The 14,527-nt window shown below is 45.5% G+C and overlaps 1 protein-coding gene across 4 annotated transcripts; it reads right to left on the reverse strand.

Annotated features, from left to right (window-relative positions):
* Window positions 1-1,582: 1,582 nt before the first annotated feature.
* Window positions 1,583-10,148, reverse strand: si:dkeyp-69b9.6 (zinc finger protein 865). Of its 4 annotated transcripts, none has more exons than XM_037273537.1 (4): window positions 9,676-10,141; window positions 9,189-9,305; window positions 7,144-7,782; window positions 1,583-5,040 (listed from the first exon to the last, which is right to left on the reverse strand). In XM_037273537.1, exons 3-4 carry the CDS (start codon window positions 7,361-7,363, stop codon window positions 2,699-2,701), a joined length of 2,562 nt encoding a protein of 853 aa, XP_037129432.1. In that variant the 5' UTR covers window positions 7,364-7,782; window positions 9,189-9,305; window positions 9,676-10,141; the 3' UTR covers window positions 1,583-2,698. The 4 variants fall into 4 exon arrangements, with proteins under 4 accessions (XP_037129432.1, XP_037129429.1, XP_037129430.1 ...); XM_037273536.1 differs by having other exon boundaries at window positions 3,692-3,926; window positions 4,003-7,782; window positions 9,676-10,148; XM_037273534.1 differs by having other exon boundaries at window positions 1,583-7,782; window positions 9,676-10,148.
* Window positions 10,149-14,527: the final 4,379 nt, after the last annotated feature.

A 14,527-nucleotide genomic window follows, 5' to 3' on the forward strand; every position in this document is an offset into this window, starting at 1 on the left:
GGCTCACGTGTACGGGGCACGCGGAGACAAGCTTGTCCGCTAGCGGCTCTCGCTCTGATTGGCTGAGAGCTAGTCGTCTCCGAGCTCCCCCATTGGCCAGAAGTAGGTCGGCCTGTCCCGCCCACTCGGATTCCCTCCGTGCATGCTAGTGCCGCGTGAGAGCGAGTTGGAAGGAGGAAAAAACGGCACGAGGGCGGCCCAGCTTGCTCCACTGTACCCGAGCACATGCAAAACAGCTCGCCACAGGAATCCAACCCTGCACGGCCCACAGACGGATGTGCTCGAGTTGACAAGTAAACAGTTGACAGGGCTCTGAGACACCGTTGGCGGGAGAATCATTTACAAGCGTGAGCACACACGTGACTTACTCCTTAAATTTGACCACGATGTGAACCATTACAGGAGGGGTTCGATTAGAAATAGATTCTGGCTTGATTTAGAAGTCTAACAGTTAGTTCGCCTCTGTTTCAGGACAGCTCTGTTTATTAAATTTAACTTAAGGCTTGATTTAGAAGCCAATCACATCAAGACTTGAAAATTAAACTTGGACGCGTCATCAACTTGACCTGAGTTTAGGTCTGAATGTTTCTGTCACCCAAGCTATTTGAAGCGCACAACTGAACAAAAACGCTTAAAAAAAAAAGCAGATACACAGGTTATACTAAGTACCTCCTGCCAAAAAGAAGCGTATTTAATTGCTCTCTGTCAGTCACTTAATGTCACTGGTGTTGAACCTTCATACCAATAATGTGAAATCAGATAATTTCCCTAAACACACCAAATGATCTCTTACAATAATGGGCGGTGGCCCTCTATTCAATTTAAAGGTGAAAAACACAGGCAGATCTCACAACCACAAAGCATTATCCCTTATCATAGTCCAGTCCATGTGACCAGGATAGAAAAGCCACACTGGAGCTTGGGAACCGTAGTCCTGTGTGCTTTACTGACACCTAGTGGAGTTATAATGACTAAGTGGATGTAGGAGAAATGTAGTCTGTATAGTGTGCATTCCATAAACTGAAGTAATAAACAGAAGCTTTTGTAATACTGCCAAAAATGCATTCTGTAACACAGTACATCTGAATTCCAGGAATAGTTTAAAAAAAAAAAAACATCAATGTTTATAAAACCTGGTATCATGAAGTAGGCGGTTCGGTGAGGCACTGGGTAGCACGTCCGCCTCACAGTTAGGAGGGTGCGGGTTCGATTCCACCTCCGGCCCTCCCTGTGTGGAGTTTGCATGTACTCCCCGGGCCCGCGTGGGTTTTCTCCGGGCACTCCGGTTTCCTCCCACATCCCAAAAACATGCTTGGTAGGCTGATTGAGCACTCCAAATTGTCCCTAAGTGCGAGTGCAAATGGTTGTTTGTCTCTGTGTGCCCTGCGATTGGCTGGCAACCGGTTCAGGGTGTCCCCCGCCTACTGCCCGATGACGCTGGGATAGGCTCCAGCACTCCCGTGGGGACTAAGCGGTACAGAAAATGGATGGATGGTATCATGAAGTGTATTTGTTTACCGTATATTCCTGGATCGGGTTTTTTTTTTCTGCATAATTTTCAACAGAAAAGAAAAAACAATGATTACACTCAAGGTTTATTCATTTCAAATATAATCAACTACTGGCTTTTCAGTAAATAAAGTGATAGAAATCTACTAAAACTATATTTTTTTTCTTTAGAAGAAAAAAAGGTGTGAAACAGGCATGGACATTTCATATGTGAGGAAATTTCTTTAGAAGAAAACAAAAAACAACGTGACAGTAAGATTATGATTGCGACTCAGCACACACTAAAAGTTTGAGGTTCAGTCTAAGATTGGTATGAAGACAGTTACATACATAAATACATGGAATAGTACATTTGCTTGGAGAATAGGTCCTTGTCTTAAACATAAAGTGAAGCACTGTAGAAATAATTACTGCTAAAAAGAGCATACAAATAACATGAGACAAACGCGTTATAGTTCACTTGTTTACCTTGTGTTCTATCCCTTGGTATAAAAGCTAGGAAACTTTTCAACTCAATGAAGCCAACATAAAAAGCAAGGCTTTTTGTAAGTTTCTTCATTTTGGCAGGAGAGAGGCCCTTTAGACTAATTACCATTGACATGTTTTTATCTATAGGTGATTACAATCACTCGGGCGTATAGGAGTAACCCCTCAAATCAAATTAACAACTACAAACTTGTGGGATATACTTGAAGAAGCCATCACATATCACCTCAGCAATAAACTTGACCAGAGAACAAACATGCACTGACAAACTATCAACAAATGTTGTCGTAATCCCAAAGTCCCTACTCCTAATAAAATCACTTTACATGTTAAAAAATATCCTCAGAGGTGCTACATGGACCATACAAAGTACACAGCAGAGTCACGGTTTATCATACAGCAAAAAGGTGTGTAGCGAGGATGCTAGTTAGAATATGAGGAGCGATACATGTGCAGGGAACGTTAGCTAAACTTGCCTAGTGACTGCACAGTGTCTGCCAAGCATAGTGTCAATGCACTTAAGGGGGTTAGTGATCCTATGGAAACAGTCACATTTTTTTTTGAAAGACATTCCAAAAGAATCTGGAAGCATTTCAGGTGATGTTTTACAGTAGTTGTTACCACACTCAGTCCTAAACTCAGCAGTCTAAAATCGACTAGTCCCTTTATTGTCATCGTGTCGTCACATCCGGTACAGGGATGCTCAGTATCGGTATGATCCCAGTAGATGGTAGGGCACGTCGCCCTGACCATCTCGGGTGGGTCTTTCTGCTGGTCTCTTTAGTAGCGTCGGCTTTTTAGAATCAGCCTGCCGCGCTCTTTTAGCCGTGCGGCTGCAGGAACCCTTGTGCCTTTGGAGCAGGATAGCGTTCCAGAAGCGAGCGGCGCAGCACTGGCAGGAGAAGGTCCCTCTGGCGCGATGAAAAGCCCGATGGACAAAAGCTGCCAGGGGCCTCTGAGACTGCTTCCCACATACGCAGCACTGAAGTCGCTCTCGTGTGGGTTTGGCTTTTTGTGGGTGTCTAATTGCCATGTGGACTAGCAGCCCCGCTTTGCGGGAAAACACAGAACTGGGACATATAGGACAGCCAAAACGCTTCACGGGAACTTTTAAGGATGACAGGATCTGAACTTTCACGCCCCCGGTGTTGACAAGTTTATACCCACCGCCACCGGATCCTTCACCCCGCCTAATTGTCAAGCGAAGAGAGCCTTGTTTTTTCTTTGACTGCCCGCGTACTGTACAACTTATCTTTCTCTTCTTGTGGCTCCCGTCAAATCTGACTAAGTCTTGGGATTCATATTTATTTTCCTGCCAATCTCTCTTATCGGACTTTTTTTTTTTCTTCTTGTGTCGTCTGATCTCATCGTGCGGCAACTGGTTGCTGCAGTCGAGGTGTTGTTGGGGCTGGGCACCTGACTGATGATGAGGATGATGGTGGTGGGGGTGATGATGATGATGATGTAGATGGTGATGTTCGGTGGAGGGCAGTTCCGTGAGGGGCTGGAACGGGGCCGTGGTGTGTAGAGTGCGGCTGCGGGATCCGGCCGGATAAATGTGCTCTCCTTTCACTCCGGCCGGGGAGTGCGGGTGGTGGGGCGGCATGATGGTAGAATTGGGGGGCAGAGGCTGCGAGTAAGACGAGGCGCCGGAGGCTGAAGACTGGGTCGCTGTGGTGTCGTAAAAGAGGGGAGAATAACCGGCCGGCGGTTGCGGCGGCGGCGCCTGTTGGTGGCCGTGAGCGACAACGTTAAGACTCGGAGCCCCGTGGTTGTCGGCGGCCGGGGCCATCTGCAGCAGGGCGTTGGTGGCGGCCTCGCTCTCCGACGTCGACTGGTTCACGTCGCTCCCTCCCCTGTTGTCTGCAGCGCCGCTGCTGCCTTCTTGGGGGTTGGACGGTTCGCCGCGGGTGATCCCGTGCTGGGACTGCCTGTGTCGGGTAAGGCTGTTGGAGTAAGCAAAGGCTTTTCCGCACACCTCGCAACAGAAATGCTTTTCACCCCCACCTTCGTGAACCGTCTGGTGATGGGCGGTCAGATGGAAGTGGTGGCGGAACGACTTCCAGCAGATAGCGCAGGTGTAAAGACGAGGCGGGGGCTGCGGATGCGGCTGGGTATCTTGAGGCTTGACATCTTGAGGGTAGGAGTAATAGGAGGAGGTGCTCGGTACTTGGTTCTGGTTCCCGTCTTGGGTCACGCTGCACTGGGGGTTGGGATTAAAGCTGTTCATGTTCTCTGGCGCTGGTGTCGTTGGCACCTCTTCCATCTCCCCTTTCTGGTGGAGCTTGCTGTGCCTCCTGAGACTCTGGGAGTAGCCAAACTCCTTCCCACAAATGCCGCATTTGTAATTCTTAGCCCCAGAGTGAACCGTTTGGTGCTTGCTCAGGTGGAAAGCCTCCCTGAAATACTTTCCACAAACAGTGCAGTGATGAGGCTTCTCGCCGGTATGTATGCGGTCGTGCCGGCGTAGAGTCTCGCGGCGTGCGAAACCCTTGCCGCAGACACTGCAGAGGTGAGTGCGTGGGAGCCCGCTGGTTCCCATTCTCGGAGTGTACTGCCTACGCTTCGGGGGCTGCCCGTCAGCTGCCGGATCTTTCTTGGCTCTGGGCTTGCGGGGACGCTTGGGCTTTGCGGCGGGATTCTGCGAATTGTTGCTCAACGCCTCTTGGTTCCCACCGCCTCGGAAATTCTTATCCATGCTCGATGTTGACGGTGAACCCAGGGGGCCTAGACCAAGACCGCCGAGTAGACCTCCTATGATGTCCCCCCTGTCATCTCTATTTCCGGTTGCCGCGGTGATGGCAGAGATGGCATTATTGACGGAGCTAGTGACATCATCCTCCGAGTCATCCAGTAGCGAGGAGAGGGGCAGGTGGGGCTGTTGCTGCGGATGATGGTGCTGGTTGTGGCTCTGAGAGTGCGGGTGCAGGGTTGGGGCCAGGGGCGCCTTTCTCAGAGCTGGGCCGGCCATCCCGCTTCCACAGGGGGAGGCACCAGAGTAGCACGGAGATGGATTACCTTGAGAACGGTGGTCTTCATGGTAGCCTGTGTAACGATTCCGAGAGTAGTCAGTGGGGTATTTACCATCGGTTCTGTCCCTGTCATTTGAATTCCCTCCCCTTGCAGACTGAAACAGATCACATCCTAACCCTGATTTTTGCTCTCCTTCCCCAACAATGATTATACCCTCCTTCTCCTCACTTTTCCCATAAATGACCCCCCGATTGCTCGGATAAGTTCCCCCTCCTCCGTTACCTCCTCCGCTCCCTCCCCCTATTCTGTCCTCACCGTCGCTTCCTGTCTTGCTGCCTCGTTGTTTGGGTCCCCTACCTGGCTTGCCGCAGGTGCCTGAGGCAGCGTGGTTGAGTAGAGAGGTGCTCTCACGGAAGGCACGACCACAGGCAGGACATCGGAATGGCTTTTCCTCATGTATCTTCTCATGCCGTGTCAGTGACTCTCTACGATTAAAAGCCCGAGAGCAGGTGGAGCAGCCATATGGGCGGGCTGAAGAGTGTAGGACACCGTGTTGCAGGAGGTGACCTTTTTTCTTAAAGCCTTTGCCACAATCGGGGCAGTGAAATATTTTGTCTGGGCTAGGGCAACAATTGGACATGGGCTGAGGAGTTTCTTGGGTCGAATGGGGGAGGCTCGGGTCTGACTGACTTTTAATGTGAACGGGATTTGGGCCGGTAGTGGTCGATTTGCTAGTGCCAGCTGCGGTTGGCTCATGCATACGCATATGCCTGCGAAGGCTCGAAAGGTGAGGGAAGCTTTTGCCACACTCTCCACAGCTATAAATTGACTCGGTGTCAGATTCGGTGGCGTTAGCTTGCATTGAGCTCAAGTTATCAGATTTAGAAAGGTGAGACTCGTTAGTAACCAGCACTGAGGCAGCGGAGGAAGAGGGAGCAGAGGAGGAAGAAGAAGAAGAAACTACTGATGAGGATGAAGATGAGGCAAGCAGGGATGACGGGTCTCCGCCCATATTTGGTAAGCCCACCCCACTTCCAATTAAAGCTGGGGGCTGACTATGACTAAGTGCGCCGTTGCTACTACTCGTGCTAGGATTGCTGTGGCCGCTGGGACCGTTGCTAGTGCTTTCAGATTTTCTCTGGGGCAGATAGCCAGCCATCGCTTTCTTCCTCCTACTGCTACTAGTGCTGCCGCTACTACTGCCGCCGCCGCCTGTTCCGCTACCTGCGCTGTCCGCTTTCGCGTCATCCTTAGACAAGGATAAATGAAGTGGCAGAGGAAGCGGCAAACCCGCTTCCTGCTGCATCAGCGAGGCTATTTGATTTGACGAGAGGACGGGGATGCCTTGAAAGTCAAAGCCGCCCAGCGATGAGGGCTGGGACCCGGGGTGGAGCGGGTGGTGAGGATGAGAATGGGAGTGAGGATGAGATAGGGCGTGAGGCGCAAGCTGTTGCTGCTGGGGCGGCTGCTGCGGAGCCTGCTGTGATTGAGAAGCGGAGTGGCTATGCGAGTGAGAGGAATGAAGCGCAGGGGGCGGAGCAAGGCTAGTACTCGGCTCCCCACCACTCTGGCCTAAACCGATCCCCAAGTGGTTATGGCTACCCTGTTGAACGAGAAACTGCTCTAAACTAGCATTAGCAGGCACCCCGGAGAGGAAATACTGATTTGCGGCTAGCATGCAACTAAATTGTTGGTGAAGGCTCCGTGCATCAGACTGGGCCCCAACCAACTGGTGTCCCAAAGAACTGACTGCACTGCTGCTAGCGAGGTTGTTAGAGGTGGCCACAGAGGTTGAAGGGGAAGGGGAGGACGAAGAGGGGCCGGATGAGGCTTGGGGGACAGAGAGGCCGGGATGCAGAGGAGGTGGGGGTGGAGGTGCGGATGTTACTAATCCTCCTAATCCCCCAGCACTCACACTACTGCTACTTCCTCCGGCAAAGTGCTCAAAGCGGCCTACACCTGGGTGCAACTGCTCCTGCGCTAGTGCTGCCTCAGTCGGGTGGAAAGAGCGCAGGAACTGTGGGTAGCTCGAAGAATGGCTTGAGCTGCTGTTGCTGCTCATCTTGCTTGACTTTGAACGAGAGCTCTGAGACGAGGAAGGCTGCTGTTGTAAAGGTGGGGGAGGAGGGGCACTCATCTTGGCAAAAATGGAGGCAGAATCAGAAAAGGCGTTACCTCTTGACCCCTGCAGGGGGCCCAAGCCAAGTCCAGACAGAAGAGCTCCAGACGACTCAGCTTGCTGCTGCTGCTGCTGCTGCTGGAGTTGGTGCTGGTGGAGTTGCACTTGCTGCTGATGCTGCAGTTGTCGGTCTAACCCAAGGCCTTTGAACTGGTGGGCCTGGTGCCCACTTAACATCTCTATAATGTCCAAATTGTATTTTCCAAACTGGAACATTTCCCACTCACATGCACATGGGGGGTGCAAGGACAAACCTCCAGTGCTAGGAGCAGCAACAAGAGTCCCAAAACAAGAGGAGTGAAATACAAAAAAAAAAGCCTAAAGACACTTCGGCGAAAATGTTTTTTTCTTTTTTCCAGAAACGCTTGAATGTCACTTAAAAGTTTTCTTATATGTACAAAAACAGCTGTTGGTACTCGCGATCATCCACTGCTTAAAATTTACTTCCCGAAGCAGCGGAGCAGCTCAAAAGCATAAAAAAAAGGTGTTCCGTCTAATTTCAAAATTGCTTAGAATAACTTTTAGCCAAGCAGTTCAATAGACTTCCTCTTGATTCCTTTGCGAGTTACTGCATTGACATTTTCCTTGATCTAAGCGAGACTCCTCATCTGTGTTCAGCCAAGAAGACCCTGACGCTGAAAAAAACACAAAGTTAAAGAAAAATACATGTCACAGAAGTCATTTCTTCCATCACCCACTGACATTTTAATAAGGCTAATTTGAGCAAGCTGTTTGTTCGGGTATGTTTTTTTTCCAATTCAAACTTAGGTCAACACAGTATCAACAGTGCAATTCATACTAAGAAAAGCTTTCATAGAAAACGTCATGTGGGGCAAAAATACTTCTTTAGCCACTTCAGATAAGTAATCATAATGAAGATTTGAGACTTTATAACAACTTACCCTGAAGTGGTTCTGCTGGATTGCGGCACAATGATGCTAAATCAATTTTCAAACGTTCAAAACGGTTGAGACTGTGTGTCATTGTTGGGGTCGCTAGGTGTATATACAATGAATAGAAAAAGTCTACACACCCTGTACAAATGCGAGGGTGTGCACAATTTTACAACCCCATTATTCCCATTGTTACATTTCACCGCCCCTCTCATGAAGATTTTTTTTTATTATTCAATTGCGCTGTACAGGTTATAGGTCAAATTAATGGTAGTATTTTTTTTTTTTCTTCAATAAGTCATCTTATCAATTTTATTTATTTTTTTTCAAACCGCACGTCTGTTGAGTTGTGTGTGGACTTTTTATATACAATGAACATAATCTAAATATAAAACCTACACTGTTATCAAAGGTTGACCTTTGTGCTCCATCTTTCTACCTTTACCTTTCTAAACGATAACAATGGCAGTCGTCGACAGTGATTTACTACAGTGAGAAAAGCAAAAGCATGGGGATTACCTTAATACCAACCTTTATCGCGTTCATCGTTTTATTACTGTACAGTGATTGCGTGCACAGAAGACAAAGGTGACATTTTAATCTATTATGAAAATTCAAGGAGCGCACAATGATCAGGTTTATCGTTTACTGGTGAAACACTTCTTGAGTGATTCATTGAATCATCGTTAAATGTCGGTCAAAATGCCAGCAGGCGGTTGTAAATCATTTTCATTTACTTGAGTCACTTTAAATGTGCGCTGTCTGTCTGGATATTAGTGTCAACATAAACTTGAATGCATTTGTCATCTTTCCTTTCAAGTAATTTTTAGTGTTACAAAATCAATATGCTTATGAGTAAATATTTCTGCTGTGCTGTTTTAATTTCCTTCACAGATTACGATCACCTCAATACAAATGTAAACAAAGCAATGCAGCTGTTTGCTTTAATAAAGTTGCAAATGGAGAATTTAACTGGTTGTATGATGTGGCAAGCTTTAAATAAAGTCATGGTCAAATCAATGCAAAGTTGTTTCAATTCTTTCTGTGTGTTGCGTTTATAATCACGTGTAAACAAGCAATCTGGCTGCACTCCAATGTCTCACATTGGACGTAGTGTCTTTTTTTCCCCTCACCTCTTCACTTCTTACCGTTTCCTCCTATTGATCCTAAGGATCTTTGGCACAACACGATCCCCCGAGTGATGAACGAGGGAGTTATTTTATCGCAGTTTGGGCCGATTCGCATTTTCGGGCAAAGCATCAATCCTGCAGGGGGAGAGGCAAAGAAAAGAAGCGCACACATTAGCATCACCCTCGCTGCGCAGTGTAAACATTGGAGGCGGGTTAAAACACGCAAACTAACAACAGTGCAACTCGGGGAATGCAAGTTGATAAACAGTAGTGGGGAAGTAGCCAAAATATCCAAACTCTATGATTCACCCCGGTTGAATCATTTAATCTAGCCCGATAGCAGAGCTGCTTTATCTCCGTCTAGGGAGGAAAGGGTCTGCATCATGCTAACAACGTTAGCCGTCGCCCAAACATCGGTATAAAACATATGCAAGCTAAACTTAAAATGATGACGCTAGCTTTTCCCCCACTCAAAGTAACATATTTGGACATAAAATATGTTTACTTGGGCGTGGAGAGCGCAGAAGACGGATGCGGCCTGTCACGCCTTCTTCTTCGAGCCGAGCTAGCTATTAGCTACAAGCTAGCAGCTAGCGCTGGCTTCCATTGCTGCGTGCGGTTTCCAGTGTTTAGCCGGAGCCATTTTCAGCAACGCCGAGCCAAATAGCTAAAGCGAGTCCGGCCGCCCGCTCGCCTGTCTCCCACCGCACGAATAACAATCACCGACGGATAACGCCGTAGTCCTTCCGCATCCCACTTGAGCCTCGACGGGGAGCACGGAAGGGGCTTAGTGACACTATTAGCCGGAAAAAAATGTTGCAATGGTGGTGGGCGCTAATTATTTTTGGGGTTAAAAAAAAGTGAGTGACGTGTGCTCCCCAAACATCGGTCCTTTCCGGCCCTTCTAATGTTTCCGGGTAGAGCCAGCGAGGCTCGATGATGAACTCTTGGCTCTTTTCCCGACATACTCGGAAGACGCTGCTTTTTTCTTCTTCTTTTTTTTTTTACAGCATTCTTACACAAATTACTTGCGCACTCCAGTAATTGCAAGGCAACTCTGTGTGTACAAAACACTCCCTTCTCTGATTTAAAAAAGAAAAAATGTAGTTGCCCCCATCCCCAATTCAAGTTAGTTTAAAAATTATATCTCTTAAAAGGGTGAGTTCATAATAATAAAAAACTCACCTTGTTGCACATGCACAGCTTTTTAGAACTCCATTAAATCTTCTCTGTCTGCAACATGTGATGGTTGAAATGGAATTGGGCCTGATTTAACAAATGCCATCATAATAATAAAGCACATTTCCCAAGTATTAGAAAGATTCACATGGCTCTCCATTTGCCACAAAATAATTATTGTATCATTTCCCTGGCTGCCTATTATTATTCAGTGGTTGTAATCACACAGATGTGAATCATCCCAGTTCTTTGTCGCTTTGAATCTTAAGAGTATTCATCATGTCTGAGTTGGGAGGATAATCATCAGGACGGAGCGAGTCTATGTAATCCAATGGAGCTCTAATTTCATAGTCATGAATGTATCCTCGAAAGATTCATTATGCACGGCTGTCTCGTCGGCCTTGTCTTGAAATGAACAAACGAGGTGCAAAAGAAATTTTTGTTCAGCACGGTCCATAACATAATATTAGATGATTTTTGTGCCGACCAAAAAGCAATCTTCCATTTCAACTCCCAAAATGACTCAGTGCAATAAATGCAGTTATAGGAGGAGACCTTTTGAATATAAACTCAATTGCCTCGGCAAGAGCGCGACATAACTTTGTGCGGGCGAGACAGTTGTTTGAGGACTCTTTCTACTTTTCATTTCATGTATCGCAAGTGGAGCAAGCTATCGACTCCCACTGGTGCTGGATAACCCAGCTACAATTTGGTCCACTCTGTATCGCTTTTATTATGTTGACCTGGGTTCACGCCTTTGTCAAATATGTCTTTTTTTTTTGCTTATCATTACAATATACAATGTGGAATATAAATGCATGACTTTAAAGAACATTTCATCGCAAAACTTCCCACTCAAAAAAATAAATAAAAGACCAATAAATGTTTCCCATCAACTTTATTATACAAATTCCCCGTAAGTCATTGTCGTATCCAACGGGATCAATGCATTGAAGAATAACAAAAAAGGGGAGGGAAAAAAAGGTTGTTTGAAAGTTTGAATCATGTAAATAAATTCATTTTTAGGCTACTGGACACCATTATTGTCCTTACAATTGTCATTTACTTTTGGCAATGCTTTTTTTTTTTTGACATTTCAAGTGGCCATTATGCTTCCTCGGTCGAAATGAATTCATAATGGTTCAAAACTCACACCATGTTCATTCATTTCTCGCTCTCCCCAAAAAAAAAAAAGTCCCTTACATTCCTGTGTATTGTTACTTAGCTCTCAGCGGTGAAAAGGTTATACCATCGTGTACTGTTGTAGCCGTGACAAGAAGCAAGACTGCAAACGTTATGAGTTTGGCACTACACAATTCATTAAATACTAACACAGAATTTGCGTTTTAATTCTCAAATTAATGAAGATATCACTCAAAATTGTTTTCTGATTGTACTAGCTATACAAAATACGTTACTTGCACAAATTAGGTTAACCATTTAGAAAAGTGTGAGAACATGAGTTTGGATGGATATGGCTTGTGAGAGTATACAGACTTTGCTACAAACCTTTTGTGGCTCTATTCAAATTTAAAATCGAAAAAAAAAAAGTATCTCTCTATAATAGACCCTTTACATGTCAGTACACAAAGCTTTGTCTTACCTTTAGTTGCGTCGCTGGTATTCGCTAATTTAATAAAACCTAAACAAATTCAAAACAAAAAGAACATTGAAAATGTGACATGAACAATGACGAAATGAAGAGAAGGAAAAGACGCTAGAGATGCTAAGATGCTAACAGAGGCGAAATTGTTCATAGCAGGCCATCATGCTAACCACAAGACTGGTATTGTGTTTTGCGGAGTTTAAGTGCTTCCCATACCTGCGACGTGAGACTGTTGGTATTAAGATGCGGATTACTTTGGGTAGGACTCGGTGCCAAATTCACAGCCCGCCACTAATTGGTAGCCATTAGCGTGGTTAGCAAGCCCGTGTGCACTGACAATCGGGACAAATTTCAGCACTTATTAAAATTTAAAAGTTGTTGTTAATTTGTTAACTGGTCAATTTAATCCATTTATAGTTGCACTTCTACATCTTATTACATTAGCGAATACAGAGTGGGAGTGACGTAAAGGGTCCATTTCCCTGAAATATTCACTGATGTTTTCCCACCAGACCTTCTCTGACAAAAACATTTCAAAAAAACATAATGGAATGGAATCACAGGTTTTAAATAACGAGAATCAAACAAGGGATCTTTGCTTGTCTGGTGGCATCCCGTCCTATCCCAACTTTCTTTACAACAATCTTTTTAGAACTTCGGTGTCAACCCAAGCAGTCATATGAGATCAAGACGCCATAAGGCCGATGTCTAGGCACAGTACGTACAGCTAGAAACAAGAAAATGACCGTAGAGTCCAGACATACTAGAAATGCTTCTTCGAAGAATGGAATCAGGCATGCATCAAGGAACCACATGTATGAAACGCAATAGAACCTAATGAGAATGCTAAAAGTTATCCAAAAACAATAAACACTAAAACCCCACCAAGTAAATGAACATCACACTATAAGATAATCGTTGATAATAACCATAACAATTATAATAATCATCAATAAGAACACTCCATCATATTGAGAACAACTACATTTAGCAATGCGTATAGGAAGATTGTTCAAATGAAATCTTTGTCCTTTCGTAGAGAAAAGCCGGCGGTTGAATTCCCTTTGTCGTTAAAAACTGCAGAAAAAAAAAAAACTTCCGCAAAATCTGAGGGGCCGGCTAGTCTATTTGTGCAAATTTCAGTCTCTTGTGTTGACTCTTTCAAACTGTGCTCCGATTGCTCGTCTATCTTTTTTCTACAAGAATATACTCATTACGCAATGACAATATCAACACAAAATCAAGAGCATCTCATATGGACCACAGATATCACATACTACAGAGTGTAAGGAGAGGGTAGCCCTTAGTATTGATAAGCGTTGTTATTGATGTTTATTGGGGTTGTCTTCAATGGGTTTTAACCCCCCTACTGGCTGCAGCGTGTTATGACACAGCGAGGTCTTTGCGCGGGAGGATGTTTGGAAAGGGTTTCCTGGCCATCCCAAAGTCTCCTCGCCTGTACAGAATATCGCTCGCATGTTTGGAACTGGCGAAACGCATTACAGTGGTGATTGTCTGACCAGCTTCCTCTGTGGTAGTTTTCTTTGAATCCCCATGAAATGGCTTTGAAGGACATGTTGGGTACGTGCAACCTCTGCGACATGACTGTCTATTCATTTGTGCTCTGTTTAAATCGATACAAAAACAAAGGAAAAACATCTTCGGTTACATTAAAGCAAGTTGACGATTCTTATGTACAGTGTCTATAAAAAGTCTACACACCCCTGTTCAAATGCAACATTTTGTGATTTAAAAACAAATGAGGGCAAGATGAATCTTTTTTTAAAAGGAAAGAATGAAGAAAAAGCCCACCGGAATATCGGAACTTAATTTGGAGTTAATCGGAGGCACTTTAAAAATTGCCGGGTTAGTGTTGACTCTTATTTATTATGAGCTTTAATGTGATTGTTCAATTCGGACCACAGCCACATCCCCAATTCTGAGGGTGTGCAGACTTTTGCAACCACATTATCTCAGTTGTTTATTTTTATTACCCCTCTCAGGTCATATTGATGGTGGAAGAAGTTTGAAATGATTTATCTTGCTCTCATTTTTATGTATTACAAAAAACAAGCATTTGAACAGGGGTGTGTAGACTTTTAATACCCACTGTAATCATGGCTCTTGATTATTTGGTAGCCCATTTGTTTTTGCAGTCAGGTCCTGATTTTAAACAATGGGACGCTGTCATCTTCTGATATCGTCTTTGACACTTGTGGCAGCGCAAAGCGACGTCCGGTGAGACTTCCTCCTCGAAACTAAGGTCACACGGCAAACTAAGCCAGCTGGGCATCAGACTGGTCCGTGTCCGTGTCGGTCCACAGTTTGAATGCCTTTGTCGTCCCCAGATGCTCCGTTGTGCCAGAAAGGCAGAAAAATGTCACTCTTGCTGACGGGACCCAACGCAAGTCAGTTTCTCCTTGTGACTGCGAGGTCAGAACTATGTCTTGATGCTCACCCACGAGAATCGTCTTGGTAATAAATCATTGTAGGCGAGAGCTGGCCAAGCGGGTAGTCGGCTCCGTTCTTTAATAAAATTCACTGTCCCACATGGTCTTCTTCTCTTTATCAG

This window comes from Syngnathus acus, chromosome 16, assembly GCF_901709675.1.
Source record: "Syngnathus acus chromosome 16, fSynAcu1.2, whole genome shotgun sequence".
Lineage (NCBI taxonomy): Eukaryota > Metazoa > Chordata > Actinopteri > Syngnathiformes > Syngnathidae > Syngnathus > Syngnathus acus.